Below are 22,879 nucleotides of genomic sequence, written 5' to 3' on the forward strand. Positions count from 1 at the left end.
AACTGAAAAGACAAACTTTCCACAGCCAAACAAAAATAGTGTGTATGTCTCTAGATGCATATATGGAGGTGGAAAAAGACAAGAGGATAGAAGGTAAGAAAAAATAGGATTTTTTCTTAATAGGATTTTTCTTAAAATAGGATTTTTCGTCTGGGATTGGGGGGAGGAGAGGATGGAGGGGCAGGAATGGGACAGTGCTCCAGGGTCTGTGGCAAACAGTAAAGAAAAATATGGAGAGGTGTCAGAGAAGTAGAGGTGTCAGAAAATTAAAGGTGTCTCCAATAACATAACTATTTGAATTTTAAGATGGAGTGTCTGTAGGCAGCTAAGTAGGGAGATGACAAGGATGGGAGTGTGAAAGAGTTAAGGATCAAAGGAATTGCTCGGGATGGATCTATCTGTGAATAGCACTAACACAAGTTTGCTGCCATTTTAAGCACCAAGTGCTCCACTCAGCCATACTTTGAGATCAAGTTCCTGTAAAAGTATATATTTAAGTTACGTATGAGGGCATTTCTTCACACAGGAACAATTTGAGCTATTCCTGCAAAGGCAGGCAGCTCAATATTTGAGATATAGAGTGGTTCTGCAAGGAGATCTGTTTTCTTAGACTGATGGACTTGGAATACAAATATGAGTCCGATGTTTCTTGTGACACCCATGTCTGGAAGTTTACAGTAACCCTGAGGTGATGGCCCTGCTTCAAATTCATGCATTATGTCAATGAAGAACTGTGCACGGACTGGAAAAGCTGCTTAGCCGTATTTTCCCAGGAGACTGAGCTGTGTGAAATCATCTAAGATGAGTGTTTCATGGGGCTTTCCATTTCTGTTCCTGTTGGGAAGGCAGATTGCCTCAGTGAGCTGAGCAGTGAGTCATGAAGGTCACACAACAAAAAAAAGTGGAAAAAACTATTTCAGTTGGAAGAGTCCTACACCAGTCATAGAACGACAGAATCATAGAATGGCTTGGGTTGGAAGGGACTTTGAAGATCATCTAGTTCCAATCACGCTGCCACGGGCAGGGACACCTTCCTCTAGAGCAGGTTACTCCAAGCCTGTCCAGCCTGCTCTTGAACACTTTCAGGCACGGAGCACCCACGGCTTCTCTGGGCAGCCTGTTCCAGTGCCTCACCAGCCTCACCCTAAAGAATTTCTAACATTTCATCTAAATGTACTTTCTATGGTTTCAAGCCATTTCCCCTTATCCTATCACTACATGTCCTTTAAAAGTCTCTCCAGCTTTCTTGGAGCCCCCCTTTAAGGTGCTTTAAGGTTGCCCCAGAACCTTCTGTTCTCCAGGCTGAACAAACCAAACTCTCTCAGCTTGTCATCGTAGGAGAGGTATTCCAGCCCTCTGATCCTATCCATGATCTCCAGCAGTCCCATGGCCTCCTTCAGCTGCTTGAATCAATTCAGGGCTGAGCAAAATGTTAAGAATGTTATTCAGCTCATTGTCCAAGTACCTCTCAAACAGACAGGCTTGGAACCATCAATCATCTCTTTCGGAAGCCTGTTAGGAAGTGTTTGACCCATGTCTATTGATAAAAATGCTTGCTAAACCTCATCTAGCTCAGTTTGGAACCATTCCCATCTGTCTTATCACTGGATACCGGGGAGAAGAGATCAGCACCTTGCCTTCCTCAGGTGTTTGGAGAGAGCAAAGAGTTTGCTGCTCAGCCTCATTTCCCCCAGCTGCCAGCACTGCTGGGTAATTCCCCCTTTTGACCAATTAATGATGCTGTGTTTCATTTGCCCCAGCATGACGTTCCCTGGGGGCACACTGCTGACTCCTCTTTAGCCAACTCCCCCAGATCCTTTTCTGTAGGGCTGCTCTCCCCCCACTTCTGTCCAAACCTATACTTGTGTCCAGCTTGACTTTTTTTCTTAGTGTTGACCTCTACAATTCTGCATCACCAGCAGACTCTGCTGATTATGTCCTCACATGCTTCTGCTAAATTTATTTGGCCCATCTCAGCTTTTATCCGTGTATCTACTTGTCCAAATTAGAGGATACATATGAAAATATTTCCCAGCCTTGTTTGTGCATTTCTCACGGTCAAGTACATACATTGCTTTGAATTGAAGAAGTATTTCAATAGGTGAATGAAAACTATCAGCATTATACAAGGCAAGGTAGAAATGCAAATTAGAGGGAGAAGTTGGTTTTAAAGACACAAGCGATTAGGGCCAGTCACATCGGTTAGTTTTGATTGCAAGGCCACAACTTAGACCTAGTGCTTGGGATTTTCCACAGAAGCATTCAGTCTGGCTTTGATGACATTGAGTTATGAGGCATCTACTCTTTTCTTCATGTTTTGAGTTACTGGCCATTCACTCCATATTAAAAAAAAAAAAAAAAAAAAAAAAAAAAGTTTGATAAGTATTTTCTCCTGAATTTTTGTATCTTTTGTACCCATAGTATTGTTTGCTGCTAGATGAAAGAGTTATTTCATATCCTGTACTTTTACCCTGAGAAGGCAGTTAGAAACTATGATCAAATAACCCCTCAGTCCTCTTTTGGATAAGTACATTGATCTCTAAAAGATCTATTTAAAGAGTAAAACTGGTGGGGGAGAAGGCAATGATCATTTTACTTTCATGCTCCTGTAATTACTGATGCCATGAGAAAGATATTTATTACAACAATATGTATGGAACTGTACAACATACAGAGAAATGTGTGCTCTCCAAATTTACTTGGATTATCTCTAGGTTTTTCCTAAGACTGCATTTATATTGCATTGCCTTGACTGTCAATGCATCATTGCTTTTACGTTCTTAGAGGAGCAAGAACGAAGACACTCTGAAATGGTATTAGAATTCCAACCTGGATTTCTTCCAGTGCTGTTCAGCATAAGTAATTGAAACCCAATATTGTATTTTTATATACTCTGGAGCATTTCTTCCAAGGGGCAAATTTCTACTCACTTACTGTTGTGTAGGTCATAAATGACATTGTGCATTTCTCCGGATCCATTCTTTTAGCCTGGGATTGAGATTTTCTGAGGTGGAACAAGCCCTTTGGAGTTGGGATTGAGCCCTTTTGGGGTCAAATGGAGCTGTTTTGCGTGGGATTGAGTTGTTTTGAGGTGACAGATGGATCCCTCCTGGCTTTTGGAGTGCAAAGAGATGGAGATGAGAAGCAAACTGTGGCCAAAGGAGAAGGATTAGCAGCCAGGTGTATTGCCAAGGTGGATCCCAGGAATGTGCCCAAGGTGGCTCCTCCAGTGGGGGATGGAGCTGCAGCAGCGCACGAAGCTCTTCCCGCACTCAGGGCACTCGCAGGGCTTCCCTTCCGTTGGTGTCGGGTCAAGTGAGAGCTCTGTGAGAAGCTCTTCCCACACTGGGAACACTCGTGGGGCCTCTCCCCGCTGTGGATGCGCCGCTGTTTGACCAGGTTGCTGTTGTGCTTGAAGCCCTTCCCGCAGTCGGGGCAGCGGAAAGGCCTCTCATCCCTGTGAATCCGATAGTGCCGGAAGAGAATGGATCTGTTGGGAAACCTCTTCCCACACTGAGAACACTCGGAGATCCCTGTTCTGCTCTGGGAGCGCTCCTGGTGTTGATCCCAGTCCCTGTGCTGGCCTCGCTCTCAGTCTCGGAGCAGTCCCGGGGCACTCCCGGAGCCGATTCCGGTCCCGGTGTCGATCTCAATGGCGCAGCGGTGCCGGTCCCGGTCTCAGTCCCGGTCCCGGAGCGGTGCCGCTCTCGGTGCCGGTGCCGGATTCAGTCCCAGTCTCAGGCCCGCTCTAGGCCTCAGTCTCGGTCTCGGTCTCCATCTGGGTCTCGCTCCCAGTCCGGGTGCCGCTCGAACCGAGCCCTTTTCGGGTGATTTCAGGTCCCTTTTGGGCGTTTCAGGCCACTTTGGCTGATGTTGGGGCCTTTTGGGTGATTTGAGGCAAAACCAGCGACTTTCAGGGTGGACCTTGCACCCATTTGGGAGATCCCAGGGTGATTTTAGGCCATTTGGAGTGGGTTTGACACCGCTTTGGGCATTTTTATGCCCTGGTGGTTGCACTTTGGACTCCTTGGGATGATTTTAACCCCATTTGGCTGATGTTAGGCCAAACTATGCGGATTTAGCGCGCAGTTTAGGTCCCTTGGGATGGCTTTGCTTTTCTCCTTTGTTTATTGAAATTTCAGCAGTTTTAACACTTTTTTCCCAGCTTTTTTATCAAAATCTTCATAAAAATTGCCCCAAATGTTCTCAAAATCCTACAAAATTCCAGAAAAACTCCACAAAATTCCACAAAAATCCCACAAAACCTCCTGAAATTCCCACAAAATTCCAGAAAAATACCACCAAATTCACCAGACTCAAAATCCTGAAAATTCCAGAAATATCTCACAAAATTATAGAAATATCCCACAAAAATCTCTAAAGCTTTTAAATATCCCACAAAATTCTTTAAAAAATTCACAAAATTCCACAAAACCCCCAGAAATTACAGAAAAATCTGATGCAATTACACAAAATTCCACTAAATTCCAAAAATATACCAAAAATCTAATTTGAAAAAACTCCAGAAATATTCCAGAAAAAAATCCAGTGAAACACCACAAAATTCTTCACGTTTTCTCAACATACACAAAATTCAAGAAAAATCCCAGGAAATTGCACAATAATACAAAAAATTCCTTGAAACTTCTCAAACCCCAACCAAATTCCAGAAACATTTGATAAAATCTCCACAAATTCCAAAAAAATTTAAGAAAAAACCCACAAAATCCCCTAAATTTTTTTCAAAACCCCACCAAATTCCTGCAACATCTCACAAAATCTCCACCAATTTCCACAAAATCCAGGAAAAATCCCTCACAATCCTCCAACTCTCCTCCAAATCCCAGAAAAATCCCACAAAATTCCAGAAACATCCCACAAAATCTCCTCAATATCACAGAAAATTCTAGAGAAAGTCCACAAAATTGCAGAAAAATGCCACAAAATTCCCTAAACCTTCTCCAAACATTACAAAATTCCAGAGACGCCTCACAAAATCTCCACCAATTTCCTCAAAATCTAGGAAAAATCCCTCAAAATTCGTCACGTCTCCTCCAAATCCCACAAAATTCAAGAGAAATCGTCAAAATTCCAGGAATTGCCACAAAATTCCCTCAATCTTCTCAAAACACAACCAAATTCCTGCATCATCCTACAAAATCTCCACAAATGTCCACAAAATTCAAGAAAAATCCCACAAAAATCACTAAATTTCCTCAATATCCCACAAAATTCCACAGGCATCTCACAAAATCTCCACAAATGTCCCACAAAATCTAAGAAAATTCCCTCAAAATTCTTCAAGTCTCCTCCAAATCTCACAGAATTCGAGAGAAATCCTCAAAATTCCAGGAAAATGCTACAAAATTCCTTGAATCTTCTCAAAACCTGACCAAACTCCAGCCACATCCCACAAAATGTCCACAAATTGCCACAAAATTCCAGAAAAATCCCACAAAATACTTCATGTCTCCTCAAAATTCCACAAACATCCCACAACATCCCACAAAATTGCAGAAAAATCTCACAAAATTCCACAAATTTACTCAAAACCCAACCATATTCCTGCAATATCCCACAAAATCTCCACCAATTTCCACAAAATCTAGGAAAAATCCCACAAAATTCTTCAAGTCTCCTCCAAATCCTAGAAAAATCCCACAAAATTCCAGAAACATCCCACAAAATCTCCTCAATATCACAGAAAATTCTAGAGAAATTCCACAAAATTGCAGAAAAATGCCACAAAATTCCCTAAATCTTCTCCAAACATTACAAAATTCCAGAGACGTCTCACAAAACCTCCACCAATTTTCACATTATCAAAGAAAAATCCCACAAAATTCTGGAAAAGCCCCACACAATTCCCTAAATCTTCTCAAATTTCTACTAAATTCCTGCAACATCCCACAAAATCTCTACAAATGTCCACAAAATTCAAGAAAAATCCCACAAAATTAACTAAATTTCCTCAATATCCCACAAAATTCTATAACCATCTCACAAAATATCAACAAATTTCCACAAAATTCAAGAAAACTCCCACAAAATTCTTGAAAGCCCCTCAAAATTCTGGAAAATCCTCACAAAATTCCCACAATCTTCTCAAAACATTACAAAATTCCAAAGACATCTCACAAAACCCCCACAAATTTCCACCAAATCTAAGAAAATTCCCTCAAAATTCTTCAAGTCTCCTCCAGATTCCAAGAAATTCAAGAGAAATCCTCAAAATTCCAGGAAAATGTTACAAAATTCCTTCAATCTTCTCAAAATCCTACCAAACTCCAGCAACATCCCACAAAATGTCCAACAATTTCCACAAAATCTACTAAAAATCCCTCAAAATTCTTCAAGTCTCCTCCAAATTCCACAAACATCCCACAAACATCCCACAAAATCTCCTCAATATCACAAAATATTCTAGAGAATTTTCACAAAATTCCAGAAAAATCCCACAAAATTCCATAAATCTTCTCAAAAGACAACCAAATTCCTGCACCATCCCACAAAATCTTCACAAATGTCCACAAAATTCAAGAAAAATCCCTCAAAAATCACTAAATTTCCTCAATATCCCACAAAATTCCAGAACCATCTCACAAAATCTCCAAAAATGTCCCACAAAATCTAAGAAAATTCCCTCAAAATTCTTCAAGTCTCCTCCAAATCTTACAGAATTCGAGAGAAATCATCAAAATTCCAGGAAAATGCTACAAAATTCCTTGAATCTTCTCAAAACTCGATCAAACTCCAGCCACATCCCAGAAAATGTCTACAAATTGCCACAAAATTCAAGAAAAATCCCACAAAATTCTTCAAGTCTTCTCAAAATCCCACAAACATCTCACAAAATCTCCTCAATATCCCACAAAATTCTAGAGAAATTCCACAAAATTCCAGGAAAATCCCACAAAATTCCCTCAATGTTCTCAAAACACAACCAAATTCATGCAACATCTCACAAAATCTCCAACAATTTCCAAAAAAATCTAAGAAAAATCCCCAAAAATTCTTCATGTCTCGTACAAATCCCACAAAAATCCCACAAAATTCCAGAAACATCCCACAAAATCTCCTCAATATCGCAAAAAATTCTGGGAAAGCCCCACAAAATTGCATAAAATGCAACACGCTTCCCTAAATCTTCTCAAAACATTACAAAATTCCAGAGACGTCGCAAAAATATCTCCACGAACTTCCACATTATCTAGGAAAAAACCCCCAAATTTCTTCAAGTCTTCTCCAAATCCCACAAAATTCTGGAAAAGCCCCACACAATTCCCTAAATCTTCTCAAATTTCTACCAAATTCCTGCAACATCCCACAAAATCTACACGAATGTCCACAAAATTCAAGAAAAATCCCTCAAAAATCACTAAATTTCCTCAATATCCCACAAAATTCCAGGACCATCTCACAAAAATCTACACAAATGTCCACACAATTTAAGAAAAATCCCACAAAATTTATAAGCCCCACAAATTTCCAGAGAAATCTCACAAATCCCCTAAATCTTCTCAAAACCCAACCAAATTCCTGAAACATCCCACAAAATCTCCATCAATTCACAGAAAATCTAAGAAAAATCCCTCAAAATTCTTCAAGTTACCTCAAAATCCCAGAAAATCTCACAAAAATCCCTAACTTTTTTCAAAACCCTACCAAATTCCACCAACATCCTACAAAATATCCTCAAATATAAAAAAAATTCATGAAAAATCCCACAAAATTCCCTAAATCTCCTCAAAACCTTAACAAATTCCAGAAACATCCAACAAAATCTACACAAAGGTCCACAAAATTCCAGAAAAATCACACGAAATTTCCTAAATTGTCTCAAAACTCAAAACATTTAGCAAATGCCCCAATTTCTCATCTCCTATTGAATATATTTGTTTTGGAAGCAAATTAAATTGAGATACATTAACTTTTAAAGATATCAATGCCATTGTTCTTTGCACTTCTCGAGCAATCTGTCGAGCTGTCCAGTCTGCCTTTCGATTCCCTTCACAAATTTTGGAGTTTCCTGATTGGTGTCCTTTGCAGTGCATAATTGCTACTTGTTCAGGTTTTGTATTGCTTTTATCAATTGCAGGACTGCATCTTGATGTTTAATGTGTGTGCCTTGAGCAGACAGCAGTCTTCTTTCTTTCCACAGCACTCTGTGGACATGCACTACTCCAAAGCATACTCTGAGCCAGTCCAGATGTTTCCCCTTTTCCCTTTACTCAATTCTAGTGCTCTGCTTAAGGCAACCAGTTCTGCCCTCTGGGCAGATGCATTTGCTGATAATGCTTTTGCCTCCACTATTGCACTGACCATTGTTACCGCATATCCAGCGTATCTGGTCCCGTTCTCCACCAAGCTGCTTCCATCTGTGAATAGCTCTCACTCTGCTTGCTCCAGTGGGATGTCTTTCAGGTCTTCTCTTGCCAAATAGGTGTCCCCTATTACTTCTACACAGTCATGCTCTAATGGGCCTTCTTCAGTTGTGGTACCCAGGAACAGAGCTGCATTCAAGAGGTCAGTTGTCTTTAGTGTGACATCATCCTGCTCAGTCAGGATTACCTGGAATTTCATCATCCTGCTTGGAGATAGCCAATGGCCCCTCTTTTGTTCTAAAACAGTGCTCACCATGTGTGGCACAGAGACATCTATGTGTCTACCCATGGTGAGTTTCCTGGCTTCTTGTGGCAGCATCACGCTGGCTGCAACTGCCCGCAGGCATGAAGGCCATCCAGCACTCCCCTTGTCAAGCTGTTTGGAAAAGCAGCCGACCGGCCTTTCCCAGCTTCCCAAACCTTGGCTCAGCACTCCCAGTGCTAGGTGTAGTCTTTCATGCACAAACAGCTGGAAGTCTCTGGACAAATCTGGCAATCCGAACGCCAGAGCAGTTGTCAATGCCTCCTTCAGTTTGAGGAAGGCCTCCTTCTGTGCTCTGCCCCAGGTAAACGGCTGCGTCTTCTGGGCCTCATCCAGGGCTTTTGCAATTAGTCCATAGTCCATGATCCACAGGCAGCACCACCCTGTCATCCCAAGGAAGACTCGCAGCTCATGCACGTTCTGGGGTTCTGGAATAGCACAAATAGCTTGAATACAATTAGTACCCAGCTTACATTGCCCTGGTGAGATTTCACATCCCAGGGAAATCACAGTCTGCCAGACAATTTGTGCCTTTTCTTTAGACTCCTTATATCCTCCCATTCCCAGCTGATTTCAAATTTCAATTGGTACCTTTATGCAGGTTGTTTTCTCTTCTGTAGCTATCAGTATATCATCAACATACTGTAACAGCAGGTATTGTTTTCTCAGTACTTGCCCGTTCTCAGTCCAAATCTCCAGCTCCTTCCCCAGCTGGCTTCCAAATAGGGTTGGACTGTTCTTGTATCCTTGTGGGAGTCGTGTTCAGGTGAGCTGAGTTTTCCTTCTATTTTCTGGACTTTTCCACTCAAAGACAAACAGTTTCCTACTTTTTTTGTCAAGGGGTGTGCAGACAAAGGCATCTTTTAAATCAAGTACAGTAAACCATTTCTATTTCTCTTTTAGAGATGTTAACAATGTGCAAGGATTAGCTACCACTGGGTAAATATCTTTAGTTATTCCATATATTGCTCTCAAATCCTTCACTAGTCTTTATTGGTCAACACAGAAATTTGGGCTCCAGTGTTAACTACAAAAGTAAAAAGTGGATGTATAGGACCCACTATTATTGAGAAACCGCTCAGACTATTCAGCCTAGCCTTCACAGAAGTATGGAGAACATAGTTTATTTCTATCTTTAGCACACTTTTATAGGGTTTTACAGGGTCCCCGGGCTAAGCAAGTTATTCTTGGTTAATCCACACAGGTTTACATTTTTTCTCTTATACGCAAGGATGTTGTTTTGCTTCATTCTCTCTGCTTCAGGAAAGTTTCAAGGACATGAGCCTTTAATATCACAACTTATACCAAAAGCTGGTTTGTGCAGACAGGCCTTTACTAAAATATCATGCCCACCTTCTGTTCAAATATTCTCTACACACTATTGCTGTAATCAATATGTCTCCAGTTTTGTTATTTCTCGTGAGCATTTGAAATAAAAGCAACCTCTGCCTCTCTGCTCACCCAGGAGAGGCAGAGTTCCCAGTTTCCCTGATTCTGAGGCTCTTTGGGCTCCACTCCCAGAAGCTGAGAAGGAGACGGCTTTGGCTCACAGCCCAGAGCCTGTGGAGCTGTGCTGGGTTATCCAATGGGGCATTCCATACAATGAACTTGGGACAGTGCCAATTAGAAACAACTTCACTCAACTTTGAAGTGAGAAGCCATCTATTACCTTGCTGGGGACCCCCTTCTTTATCTCCAGTGACCACCAATACTGGCAGTGAGAGATTTCTTTTCTCTTGTCTGGGTTTTCCTTAAGAGAACCAATGCATCTAACACCTTTGCTTTCTCTGATTTTTCTTCTGCCATTTTTACAGGTCCATCATTTCTACTGGAATGAATTAGCTCTTTTGGAGGGTAAATTTGATTCAGGAGAGAGGTTTCCCCCTCTTCTTTCCTCAATTCTTTGCTTAAAGCCAGTTTTTGGAGCTGCTGTAAAACAAGCTCCCAAAACTGAGCAGAGTAGAGTTTGATTTTTGACCAATTTAAATTTTCTTTCATCTTGTAAAGAACACACTCTATCAATCACATTTTCCAAATTAAACCACTAACTAAGCGCCTGCTTTTCCCCTCCCACAGAAGGTCTGGCATTGTGTTTTGCTAACAGAGCATAAAATGCAGCTTTAACTTCAGCACTACCCTTTTCAGTCATTTTTACAAAGGGAAAACCACTATAGGGAGGTATAAACTTCAATTATAAACACACCCACACCCACACCCACACCCACACCCACACCCACACTGCTTTTTGCTTCCCTGTGTGGGTAAAAAGACCAAATCTGCTTGGGAGGCACTCTTTCAGTTTAAAATTCTGATTGTCTCTTTGCTACACCAAGCACTCAAAATTCATACACACAACAACAACAAAAACATTCCCACCCTTTTGCACTAAGAGATCATTTGTGAAATTCTGCAGACAGAGCCCTCAAGTGAGTGTGGGGTGCTTTTCACCTTGGCGTGTGCAGTTTGTGGGAAATTTGAGTCGCCCCCCTTGCTTTCTAGACACCGCTCACTCTCTTGGGAGTGTCGGGCTGGGTGCGGCTGGAGCAAAACATCTTTCCCCTAATACAGACTGCACACCAAACCTGCAGCCCCTTCTGTCTGTCAGAAATCCTGTTCGTGACTCCAGTTTAAATGTCACGATTCGCTAACGCCAGTGGGAGTCGCGAGAAGTTTCTTTGATCTCAGAGGGCACAAAGGACACAAGGGATTTCAGTTTAAATCACAACAGCAATAATGTACATTTATTTTAGTGATAACAAAGACTATGTGATAGAGGAGAGGGAGTGAGAGAGAGAGAGAGGAGAAAGAAAACAAAGTAAAGAAAGAGAGAGGTTATAGCTACCAACAGATGAGACAGTGTCACAGGGGTCTTTTTCCGTGGGGAGATCTCAACAAAATCAATTCAGCCTTATGTAATTCTTCCCCAAAGTGACCTTGTTTCCAATGTGCTAATAAGCACCCCAAAGGAGAAGTACCTGCTATGAGAGCATTGCTGCCCAAAACCCCTTTAAGCTTCTCCATGTCACAACTACAATACACCACAAATGCCGAACCTGCAACGCTTTCGCAGTCGTCTGACGGACGGCGCCCGGGCAATCCCAACAGGAATTCCTTTAGCCCAACCAAGCGCAGCTTTTGCTGCGTCTTATTTGGCAGGCACCCAAACCAAAGTGAAAGCACCTTACCTCTTCTCCTGGGGACGCTGTGAGCAGCGCAGACGGTCGCGGCCAATGGGCTCCCCAAGAATCCCTCGGTGCCGGCTGGAGCAGGATCGGGTCGCGAGCTCGCTCAGCAGCACTCACAAGGTCCCATCTGGGTCACCAAAATGTTAGAGTTCAGGAACACACATCATCACACAATGATTATATGCAGGTGCTTTAGTGAAGAGCTCTGGGTGTCAGGGGTACACAGACCCAAATCTGACCCATCTTGCTTTTGAGCTGAACATGTTTGGTACTCTATCATTATATAACTTACATATTAATTATTAAACTTACACTGTTCTATTGTATGCATTGTTTTTACCCAAGCATGGATTTCTCGTGATCCCACCTCAGCCCCCTAACATTGTTCCTCATGTTCTTTAAACAATAATTATATCTAATCACATCTAACAATTCTATCATTTATCATATATTGATTACACAGGTGCAGTTTCACATGATCTTTAGCAAGCACAAGGCCTAACATTTCCAGGGCCTACTTTTCCCAGGGCTTGCCAAGCCTAGCTTTCTTTCTGAGTTCCCGAATTTCCTAAGATTTTAAAATGTTTTACGATCACCTCCAGACACAAAGAGTCCTGTCTGAACAGTCACAGTGCTACATCTATTTTTAATTTTAATTTTTATCAATTTTTCCAGAGCCTGCTGGCTGTGTTCAAGATTTTCTCCCTATTCCCTCCCTAGTGCACATTCTCCAGAAACTGTGCTTTTACATCCTTTTGCATTGATTAAAGTTACCTGCAATGACCAGTCAATCCAAACCCTGGGAAAACTTCAACTTCAATGTGTACCTAGGGAAAATATTTACCTCCCACATCTGAAGCCATGAGCTGTCAAGTACTGTCCCCACTGTCATACCCTGTCCCCTGGAGGTCTGCTGATGCCATTTCAAAAGGGTTGCCAATGAAAACAAGTTTGAATATTTTGGTAGTTTCCACACTGGCATTCAAATCCTTGACTAGAAAAATCACAAGTCATGATTTCTAGGATTCTTCCATACCAAAGCTGTCATTCTCACCCTGGATTTTAGAGTGTCTGAACAGTCAGACAAGGTTTTAGTTTTAGACACTACAGACAAAGTCCCTGCTGTTCGGCGATCCCATTCCATCAGCATATAGTCCTGATGATTCCTTTAGGCAGGAGCAGCAAAAGGCAAGAATGAGGCAAACAAGCTGCTCCTGTGTTCTCATGTCCAGCACAGCAGTAACTGGGAATTCAAGAATGGATTCAGGAGACAATGGGTGCACAGGGAGCCACCAAGACTTTGGGATGCTGAAATGGACCAGCGTGGTGCCTGTGCCCGGGCTGCACCGCGCTGAGCTCCAACTGGACAATCTAATAATGGTTAAATGGACACACCATGGGCCACTGGAGACTCCTACTCCTAGTTCTGTGAGCTACACTATTCACCTGTCATTCACCAGATGATGTTTTCATCTCTGCTTGAAATCCAGGAGAGGAAAAGGTCAACATGGAAAAGTGTTCTCCCAATTCTAGTGACACCTGTGCCTGCACACCACCTGTGCCCATGGCAGGGTGGTTGGAGACTGGATGATGTTGATGATACTTTGCAACACCAAGTGCTCAGGGATTCTGGGATTGCCCAAGTGGAGAGCAAAACTGAGCCGTGTAAGTCCCTGGTTTTTTTCAGCACATGCTGCTTCTTCCTTTGTTCCAAGCAAGTCCAGGATTTGGTTTCATGTGTCTTTAAGGTGCCTGGACAGATGACAGGGAGGGCAGCTGCCCCATCAGACTCTCTCTCTCTCTCTCTCTCTCTCTCTCTCTCTCTCTCTCACTCAGGATGGTGCCAATGCCGCTGCCTTGGGACACCTGAGTGTGGAAGGCGAGCTCGCCCTCAAGCACGGCCATCCAAGTCAGTCACAGGCACAGGCTGCAGCTGAAGCTGCCAAGCGTTGCTGTGAGGCTGCAAGTGAAGAGAAAGCCATTGTGGCCAACTCTGCTGAAGCCTTTTGCCAAAGCAAAGGCAATTGTGCCCAAAGCCTCCCCCTGTTTGGCACCCGGCTGCTGCGGACGCCTCAGTGCGCAGGTGCTGACGTTGGGGCTGCTGCTGTTCCTGGGCACACTCTGCTGCTGTTTCTGTGGGCTCCAGAGCCGCTTGGGCAGGAGCCACTGGGCAGCCCTGCTGGAGGAGGCATCGCCACCCTCCCCATGGTGGCAGCAGCTCTGTGGGCCCCGAGCTCTGTGTCAGGGGGGCCTCAGTCACAGCAGCGTGGCCTGGGCAGCCGCGAGGGCCCGGGCTGGCTGTTAGCCCTGCCTCTGCCCACTGCCCCTTCCTGAAGGCACCCAGTGGCCGTGGCCTGGCAGCACCCCCTGCCCTCCATGTCCCCAGCCAGCCCAGCCTGGGCACCTCGGGCTGTCCCCACCCTCCCGCTGGGGTGGTGTCCCAGCCTCCAGGCCTTCTGCTGCAGGTCTGGGGGACATTTTGGGACAGCACCGGAGCAGCCGGGTGTCAGGGACCAGGCGGCTGCCCGGGGGCTGCTTATGGCCTCTGACACCCAATTCCTCAGGGCTTCCCACCACCCCGGCTCCTCCAGGGCCTTCTGTCCCCTTGGAACCTCCTGCCACCCACTCCCTCACACATCCCCCTCGTGCCTTCCCACTGCCTTGTCCCGTCTGGGCCTCCGCAGCCCCTCATCCCTTCACGGCCTCCCAGCACCCCGTGCCCTCAGGGGCTCCCCCAGCCTGGCCCGGCAGCAGCGCCGCAGCCCCACAGGAGCTCCAGCAGCTCCTCAGCCATCACGGCACCAACACACGGGCAGCAGGACACAGATGGCGCTTCCTGCCTGCCACAGGGCTTGTGGCTTCAGCACAACCACCAAAGGCCAAGGGGCTTCTGGCCATTTCCCCTGCACCACTGCATGCCCTGGCAGGTTGCTGAACACAAGAACCCTTTTCCCTCTCTTCCCCTATGCCCCGCACACCCTGGGCAGCAAAAGAAAGGTCTTGGGACTCTTGTGGTTTATAACATATCCTATATTATTTACATACTAGATGGAAACGAAACAAAGAACAATCTCTATCAAACAAAAACTAACAGATGGCCCATGTGGCCCCAGAAGACAGAGCCTCTCAGCCCTAACATATCCTACATTATTTACATAGTAAAAAGAAGAGAAAAAAGGAAAAGAACAACCCTTATGAAAAAAAACATCCTGGCTGGCCCATGTGGCCCCAGAAGACAGAGCCTCTCAGGTCAGCTCTGAGTACACCTCCAGCAGCGCAGCCAGCCCAGGCCCGACAGACGAGGCCGTGTCCTCCATGCCCTGAGGATTTGGTCTTGCATCCTCTGGAGAATGGAGTAACGGGCACTCTGGATGGCCCGGAGGACATACAGCGTTTCAAGTGCCAGATCTGACACGGCACCGCTTCTGTCCTCCGTCAGGCGTTCGAGGGCTGCAAGAGAGACGAACAGAGCCACGGTCACACCCCAGAGCTGTGGGGGCCCATCGAGAGCCCCCTGCCAGGGCCATGCCAGCCGGCTCTTGCCTTGGCCAGGAGGGAGCAGGGACCAAGGGGGTCAGCCCGAAGCTGCTGGCCACAAATGCCCCACGTGGCCCTGAAATCTCACTGTGCTCTGCCCACGCCGTCCCTCATCGGCACAGGGAGCAGAGCCCTCCACAGCCTGGCCAGGGCTTGCAGCTGCCCCCGACAGCCACCACTGTCAGCCCGCTGCCGTGGCTCACCTCTGCACAACACCTGGAGCTCTGCGTGCTGCCCCCTTAGCTGCTCCCCGGCCATCCCTGAGAACACAGAGCCTGTCAGGGTCCCAGCAGCACAGCTCCCTGCCAGCGGCGCTGCCAGCCCTGTGGCCACACGGCCTCCTGCCCCGGCAGGGCTCAGCCCGGGCCCTTACCGCATCCTAACCCAGCCCAAGGGCACGGCTGCCAGAGGCCGGCAGCAGCAGCCCCGAGGGCAGCCGGGGCTCCAGGGCGCCGGGCCCGGGTGCCGCTGCCGGGGCAGCAGCCGGGGCTGGGGCCGAGCTGCGGCGGGGCGGGGAGGGAGCCCGGGCTCGGGACTCACCGATGACCCTGATGGCCGCCGCTCGCAGGGTCTCCTGTGGGTCCTGCAGGTACTGCAGGGCCCGGCGCAGGTGCTGGGCCAAGGGGATCCTGTGGTCGGCCAGCTGGAGAGAGCGGCAGGAGGGAAGGGTTGGCGCGGGCTCTGTCCCTCGGCCGGGCGCTGCTGCCTGCGGCCAGTCCCGGCCTCCCGTGCCCGGCCAGCCCTGAGAAGCCGTGCGGCCCCCGGGTGCAGCAGTGGGCAGGGGCACAGCTGCCAGCCCCACACACTGAGCACCGGGGCCAGGGGGCTTCTCTAGCCTTTGGCTGGCACTTGCAGCCCGCCCTTACCACGAGCTTGGCAAACTTCCACAGCTTCTCCTTCCTCACAGCTTTTTCCAGGTCTGGCCTCTTCAGAAAGCCAGCCGCGCGAAGGAGCGTTGTCCGAGAGGCCTGGGGAGCAGCAGAGAGCCGCAAATGGCCCCACAAGGCAGGGCACAGGAGTGTCCCAGTGCCAAGGGCTGGAGGAGGCTGCAGCCTGCAAGCCTGCGTCAGGGCAGGAGGCAGCTGAGCCCCCTGCCAAGGCGCAGCAGCAGCCCAGGAGTCCTCACCTCTGCCACATGCCGATTCTCATCTTGGCAGTGGAAAAAGAGTGGGAGCAGGCTCTGGTACACTCGTTCCTTCAGGGGCTTTCTTCCTTCTTCTTCTGCCGACGACATCATTCTTCGAAGGAGAGACATGGAGAGCAGCTGCACCTGGCTATCAGGCTGTATGAAAGGAAGGAAGGAAAAATGACCTCATCATTGGCTTCTTGTGGCCCACATTGGCGCAGGCCTGCAAATGCACAGGGCACAAAGTGTCCGGGCAGCAGGCAGTGGCCGTGGCTGGGGCACAGAGCCTTACATTGTCCAGGAGTTTCAGGAGCGGCTCAGCCAGCTGCAGGGCCCTGCGCCAGGATATTGGGGTTTCTTCATCCAGGAAAATATAGCTCAGGAGAGCAATGCTCATCCTGGCCACGTCACTGTCCAAGTCCCACAGGAGGTGCACTAGTCTTCCTGTCAGGCTCTGAATTCTTTCGGCCTGTGCAGAACACAAGGGTGTGAAAGCCCGGGCAGCTGCCGCAGGGCCCAGAGGCCAAAGGGCTGTCCCAAAGCACTCGGGCAGCTGAAGCAGGAGGCAGGAGAGCTGCGAGGAGCTGCCTCAGCGCCCAAGGCAAAGGCCAGCCAAGGCCAAGTGACAGCATTGCCCAGCCTCATGCTGCCCACACGGCTTCAGCTGCTGCCCCCTTCTCACCATGGAGGGACGGTCCTTTAGCAGGAGGAGAGCCCTGAGCACCTGGTGATGCATCTCTGTGGAGTTGTACCACAGGTACTTATACAAGATCTCCATTAGGCTGTCACCACAGTCACTCAAGTCCAGGCAATCTAGGAGCTGAAAGGCACAGGGCAGTGAGAGGGGAGCCGGCCGGCAGGAGCCTGGAAGTGCGCAGGGCTGGGCCCAGGCAGCAGCACAGGGCGCGGGTGCCATCCCAGGCAGCTGTGGCTATGCCAGGGGACAGGGCTGGCAGGGAGCTGAGCGAGGTAGTGCTGGCCATCAGGCTCACCTCCACAAGGAATGCCATGGCAGAGACATCCCAGTGTGGCAACGGTTTGCTGAGCACCTCAAGCAGGTAGCTTAAGATGCTTTTGCACAAGTGGGCGGATGCACGGCGCATTACCCTGGAAGGCAGAAAATGGCAGAAAGAGTCTCAGCAAGGGTGCAAAAAACCTCTCCCAGGACTGACTGACACAGTTGTCCTATTGCCCCAGCACCCTGTGAGGGTATTTGGGCCCTTCAGATGTGGCTGCTCCTGGGCACCCTCCTCTCACAGCCTTTTGCAGTCTCCTTGGCCATCCCTCGGTGACGAGGTCCTCAGGCCCATGGCCACGGGGACTGTGGGGGGCATCCCGGGCAGGGGGCACAAACGTCAGAGGCAGTGGGGAGAAGGGGGGCTCACCTGGCCAGCAGACCCACGGCATAGTGGTGGGTGTCAGCACAGAGCAGCGTGTCCCAGCCACGCTTGCGTTCCATTGCCACCACCACATGCTCCAAGTGGAGACTGGAGAGCAGGGCCTTCAGGGTCTGCACTGCAAACCTGTGTGCACAGCAAAGCCCAGGTGACGCTGGGAGCGCTGGCTGTGAGGCTGGGGAAGTGGCAGGGACAGGAGGAGTGGCATGGAGCACCTGTTGGGGCTGGTGCAGAGGCCGTGTTGCTCCTGGCATTCCTTCCAGAAGGTATGGATGTCCTCTGTCATATACAAAGTACTGAAGTACGTTTGGAAGAGGAGATGCACAAAGAGGCGGGGGAAATAGACTGTGAGGATCTGTGGGCAACAGGGCCCCTGGAGGATCTTCCACATCACCAGAGTTGCCTGCAGAGGACAAAGCAGCCTGAGACAGCGCTCAGTGCCGGGGCGTCCGTGTGGCAGGGCCTGAGCGTGGCAGGGAGAGGCCGGGGCAGGCGCAGGGGGAGCAGCGGGCCTGGTGGCCCTGAAGCTGCCCCTAGGCCAGGTTTGTGGCCAGTGCCTGAAGCAGGGAGATGCAGTGGGGGAAGGAGGCAACAGAGCTGCTGGAGAGGCGGCCGGCCTTGCGGTGAGCAAAGGCCAGCTCCAGAAACTCACAGTCAGGGAAAAGACAGCCGTCTTGTCCCCATCAGAGGTGCCCAGGTTTTTCTGCGGCCAGCTCCCCACCACATTGATGAGGAGCGGTGTCACTTCCTCTGAAATCCAGGGCGAGAGCAAGATGGTCGTCCACATGGCCATAGCAGCTCTGCGGGGTCAGACACATCACCGTGGGCTGGGCAGCAGCGGGGAGCTGAGCTGGCCGCCAGCTCTGCCTGTGCCCACTGGCCCTGAGCGGCAGCAGCAGCCAGGCAGCCCAGCCCTGTGGGGACAGGCCCCTGAGGGGCAGGCTGGCAGCACGGCAGTGGGCTCGGGGGCCGACTTTGTAGCAGGGCTGGCAAAGGGAGCAGCCAGAGGGCCCTGCAAATCTGTGTTGCTCACAGCCCTGGGCCGGGCTGTACAGGGTGATGGGCTGGGGAGCCCTGAGGCCTCGGGGCAGCTGGGCCCCATACCTGTCACACGTTGGGGCCACCCGCAGGAGAGTGATGGCCACATCATCGGGCTCTGCCTCGGCCACTTGCATCAGGGCCCAGTCCATCCTGTGCTCAGCAGCCTCATTGGCCATGAGCCACTGGTGGATGTACCTCACCACGCCGGGCACCTGGAGAAGGCACAGGGAGACTTGGAATGCCAGCAGAGGGAGTCAGCAATGTGCCCAGCTTCTTCCTCAGACAAGTGCTTCTCTTCCAGCACGCTGCCATGGCCTCAAAAGCTCCAAGTGAGCAGCAGGCGTGGCTTGGGAAAGCCAAGCAATTGCTGGAGGATCAAAGGCTGGCCACAGGCTGCTTACTTGCTCTGGATTGAAAAGAGCCGTCTCTACAAGCAGATCCAGCTGGGCAGCGCTGCTCTGTTCTACCAAGACCTCTGAGGATGCTTTGACCTCAGTGTCCATAGGTCTGGTGTCTTCCTTGCCAATTCTCTTGATGTATTGGTAAAGAAACTGTAGGAGAAGGGCAGGAAGGCAGGGAAGTTGCATGGAGTGCTCCAAGTGCGGTGCTGGGCTGAGCAGTGCCAGCAGGCCCAGCGCAGGTGGGGATGGCTGCAGGTACCTGCGCTGCTCTGCGGAAGCGGCCACGGGCGGTGTCCTGCTCTTGTGTGCCGTCCATGGCTGCATCTGGCAAAGAGCAGCCAGAGCTGAGGGGCTGCGGGAGAGGCCGGAGAGCACAGCCCAGCCCTGCGTTCCCCAGGCAGGGACAGTCCCGGGATGCCCCAGGGGATGCAGCACGGCCACTGCTGCGGGGGCAGCCCCAGCCCCTTTTTTGTGCTGTCCATGGGTGTGTGTCCACAGGACAGTGTGGGATGGGATGAGATGGGATGCAATGGGATGGGATGGGGCCAAGATGGCCGCAGGCACCAGCCCTGTGGCCCAGCTCTGCCACTCACCCTCCTCCAGCGGCTGCAACTGCTGCACCTCTTCGGTCTCTGGTGCTGGGGCAGCTCCAGGACCTTCTTCCTCGACCTCCTCTTCCTCCTCCTCCACCCAGGCCAGTTTGGGCACTCTTGGGGGTCGCTGCTCCAAATCTTCCAGACTCTCCAATCCTCTCCATAGGAACAGCACCAGGGGATGGGATGGCATGGCATGTAATGGGATGGGGCCAAGCTGGCAACAGGCACTAGCCCTAAGGCTGAGCTCTGCAACTCACCCTCCTGTGGTGCCTGGAACTCCTGCACCTCTTCAGACTCCTGTGCCAGGACAGCTCCAGAGCCTTCTTCTTCCTCCTCCTCAAGCCAGGCCAACTTGGGCACTCTTGGGGGTCGCTGCTCCATGGCAGTGACTGGATTTATGGCTGCTTGCAGGAGAGATGGCTCGGAAAAACTCAGAGTCAGCAAGTCCTGCAGTCGTGCCTGGAAGGCACTTGCAAGACTCAAGTCCTGGCAAGATTGCAAGACAGCGAGTCCTGCACTTGGGTCTTGAGGGCTCCTGCCAGAAGGACAGGAGGCTCCTCGACAGGGATTGTGGTCTGGTCTCAAGGGCAGAGACTGCAGGGATGGGCGACACGTCGGAAAAGCTCCGGGTCACCAAGTCCCACGGTCTGCCCTCAAGAGAACCTTAAGAAGGAAGGCTCAGCAAGGCCACAGGTCAGCAAGACCTGTGGTCTGGCCTCGAGGTCACCTGTAGTAATAGTGCTTCAGAAAAGCTCCAGGTCCGACACAAAGGAGTGCGCTGTGCGGGGGCTCCTCACAGCACCGCTCTGGCGCGTCCTGACCCGTCGCGTGCACCGAGCACTGTGGCGTGGCCCTGTCACCGCCAGCTCCTATGTCAGCACGTGTCACAAAGGGCCCTTTGACATCTGCTCCCGTTGCCACCATCCCACGGTGACCGTGCTGCAGCGTGTCACAAAGGGCCCTTGCACACCCTGCCCTCCGCCCTGGGGCCGCCCCCATCCCCCCCCCAAGTGGCCCAGCTTGGAAGGAATCCCTTGCCCAAAGTGTCTAAGACAGCCTGACGGGATCTTTAGGAACAGCTTGTTAGAAATGAAATGGAGTCAAATTTATCAATAAGAATTTTATTGAAAACTTTGTAAAATTTACTCATGGAAATGTCTCAGTGTTGAGAGACAGGTGTCTGCTAGGGAGGGCAGGAGCCTCCCTTGGAATGAAAAATGTAGACCCCCTCCCTCCGAATTATGATAATCTTGAAATCAAGGGGCTCTCAGGCAGAGATCTGGGGATAGGAATAACAGTTTTTTACTAATATTTATAACCAGGCAAACAAACAACAATAACTACAGCGTTAGCAAGAAAACAGAGCCAGGGACCCCGTGACAGCTTTCTGGGCTGAGACGGGAAAGGATGGAGGAGAGGCTTTGTTTTACAAACCCCCTCGGGTTGGCAGTCAGTGCTGGTGCTCCTGCAGGGCTCTGAGGAACACTCAGCTGGAACAGCAGGGATGAGCTGAGATCCCGGGCCAGTGGCTGAGGTGGATCAGCAGCTCCGTGGCGGTGGCTGGCACTGCCACACGTCCCGGCAGGACAGGGGGTGCGAGGCCACCAATGAAGAGGGAAGAAGGAGAAGAAGCAGCAGCTCCATCTGGGTGATGGCGAAATTCCCTTCTCCCCACCACAACAGCTCTGCACCCAAAGTGTTCTTCTCCGAAGCTGAAGAAGACACCAAACTGTCCCCACCCTCCCCTTTTCCTGCCCCCTTCCCCCCCTGGGCCCAGCCAAACTCTTTATCTTTCCTCAAGCACCCACCAGGTACCCGCAGTTAAGTTTTCCCTGCAAGTCATGAGTAAAAATTCCACAGGCAAGCCAGAACTAAATAGAAAATAAAGGACACCTAACCCCCAACACCTGTAAGTTGTATCTTGAGAGTCAGCCAGGATCTTTGTTTGCCAGAAACACCTCTGAAGTTTAATCAAGGCATTAGTAATCAAAATTATTTTGAAAATTTAAAGATCAAAGTAGCCAAAATACTCAATGTAACTAATTGCTGGGTATGTTCTCAGCTCAGGTTGGGAGGAATGGGGTTCCCTCGGAGGGCTCACCCTGTGGGGTGGCCAAAACTCTGTCAATGGGCTCTGACTCGTAACGGATCCAGTGCAGGGACACTCAGAGAAAACTGTGCTGTGGAACACAGGAATGCAATTATCAGTTTTACAGGATTGACTGAGATTTCCCTTCCGGAGAAACCAAGCCCTGTTCTAGTTGGAGACCACAATGTGAAAGGATTTCTGTGCTTTACCATCACAAGCCTACTCATCCTTTTTCCTCACCCTCATTCACGTTAGGAACAATAATTCTGTTGTCCATGGAGCTGGCACCTTTTGAATTCCAGAATAATGTCCCCAAGGTTCTTTGCTGTTCAGCTTTACCGCACTGTCTGTGGCTAACAAGGCTTGCTGGGGTCCTTTCCCCTTCGGCTGGAGAGGTGCCGGGTCCCAGTCCCTGAGGGACAGCCAGGCTCCTGGCTGGAATTGGTGTGGAAGTCCCTCAGGGTCACATCAGCCTTCACATGGAGCCCCGTGGATCTGAGCATTTTCCAAAGGGGCCGTTGGGGCAAACAGGGAGATTTGGTCTGGCAGGGTCTGTAAAACAATATCCCATCCCATCGACTTGTTCTGGCAGAGAACACTTGGCTGCAGGGACATATTCCCATTGTTCCTGCCCAGGTCTCAGGATTCCAACAGTGTTGTCTTTGCCCAGAGCTGTTCCTTCAGCTGGCTTGGGAGGGCCATTTGGCCTCTGGACCCACACTCTGGCTCCTTTATTAGGACTGCTGGGTCCAAACTCTTTTTATCCACAAATGGAGGCAATTTGAAGTTGTTATAAATGCAAAGGCAATTTCGGGTTATATAAAAGAGAAAATTTATTATCAAACAATAATAAATTCGAAC

The 22,879-nt window shown here is 49.2% G+C and overlaps 1 protein-coding gene across 2 annotated transcripts in view; it reads right to left on the minus strand.

Annotated features, from left to right (window-relative positions):
• The window catches only part of LOC147646552 (maestro heat-like repeat-containing protein family member 7), a 93,469-nt gene extending 72,637 nt beyond the window's left edge, over positions 1 to 20,832 (minus strand). Inside the window, exons 1-16 of one of the 2 annotated variants that reach the window (XR_015281837.1) lie at positions 20,187 to 20,832; positions 19,927 to 20,082; positions 19,593 to 19,657; positions 19,334 to 19,483; positions 18,996 to 19,144; positions 18,544 to 18,691; positions 18,107 to 18,294; positions 17,880 to 18,017; positions 17,487 to 17,601; positions 17,177 to 17,314; positions 16,787 to 16,963; positions 16,495 to 16,650; positions 16,235 to 16,336; positions 15,909 to 16,011; positions 15,572 to 15,628; positions 14,987 to 15,281 (exon numbers count right to left, since the gene is read on the minus strand). Coding sequence is in view for 1 of the 2 variants with exons in the window: in XM_086873251.1 (XP_086729377.1) it covers positions 15,082 to 15,281; positions 15,572 to 15,628; positions 15,909 to 16,011; positions 16,235 to 16,336; positions 16,495 to 16,650; positions 16,787 to 16,963; positions 17,177 to 17,314; positions 17,487 to 17,601; positions 17,880 to 18,017; positions 18,107 to 18,294; positions 18,544 to 18,691; positions 18,996 to 19,144; positions 19,334 to 19,483; positions 19,593 to 19,657; positions 19,927 to 20,082; positions 20,187 to 20,310 (2,166 nt within the window). In the remaining variant the exon portion in view is untranslated. Of the gene's footprint in view, positions 1 to 14,843; positions 15,282 to 15,571; positions 15,629 to 15,908; positions 16,012 to 16,234; positions 16,337 to 16,494; positions 16,651 to 16,786; positions 16,964 to 17,176; positions 17,315 to 17,486; positions 17,602 to 17,879; positions 18,018 to 18,106; positions 18,295 to 18,543; positions 18,692 to 18,995; positions 19,145 to 19,333; positions 19,484 to 19,592; positions 19,658 to 19,926; positions 20,083 to 20,186 lie in introns of those variants that run through there. The other variant, XM_086873251.1, reaches the window with a different exon arrangement.
• Positions 20,833 to 22,879: the final 2,047 nt, after the last annotated feature.

Source organism: Cyanistes caeruleus, unplaced genomic scaffold (assembly GCF_971803275.1).
Source record: "Cyanistes caeruleus unplaced genomic scaffold, bCyaCae1.hap1.1 HAP1_SCAFFOLD_91, whole genome shotgun sequence".
Classification (NCBI taxonomy): domain Eukaryota; kingdom Metazoa; phylum Chordata; class Aves; order Passeriformes; family Paridae; genus Cyanistes; species Cyanistes caeruleus.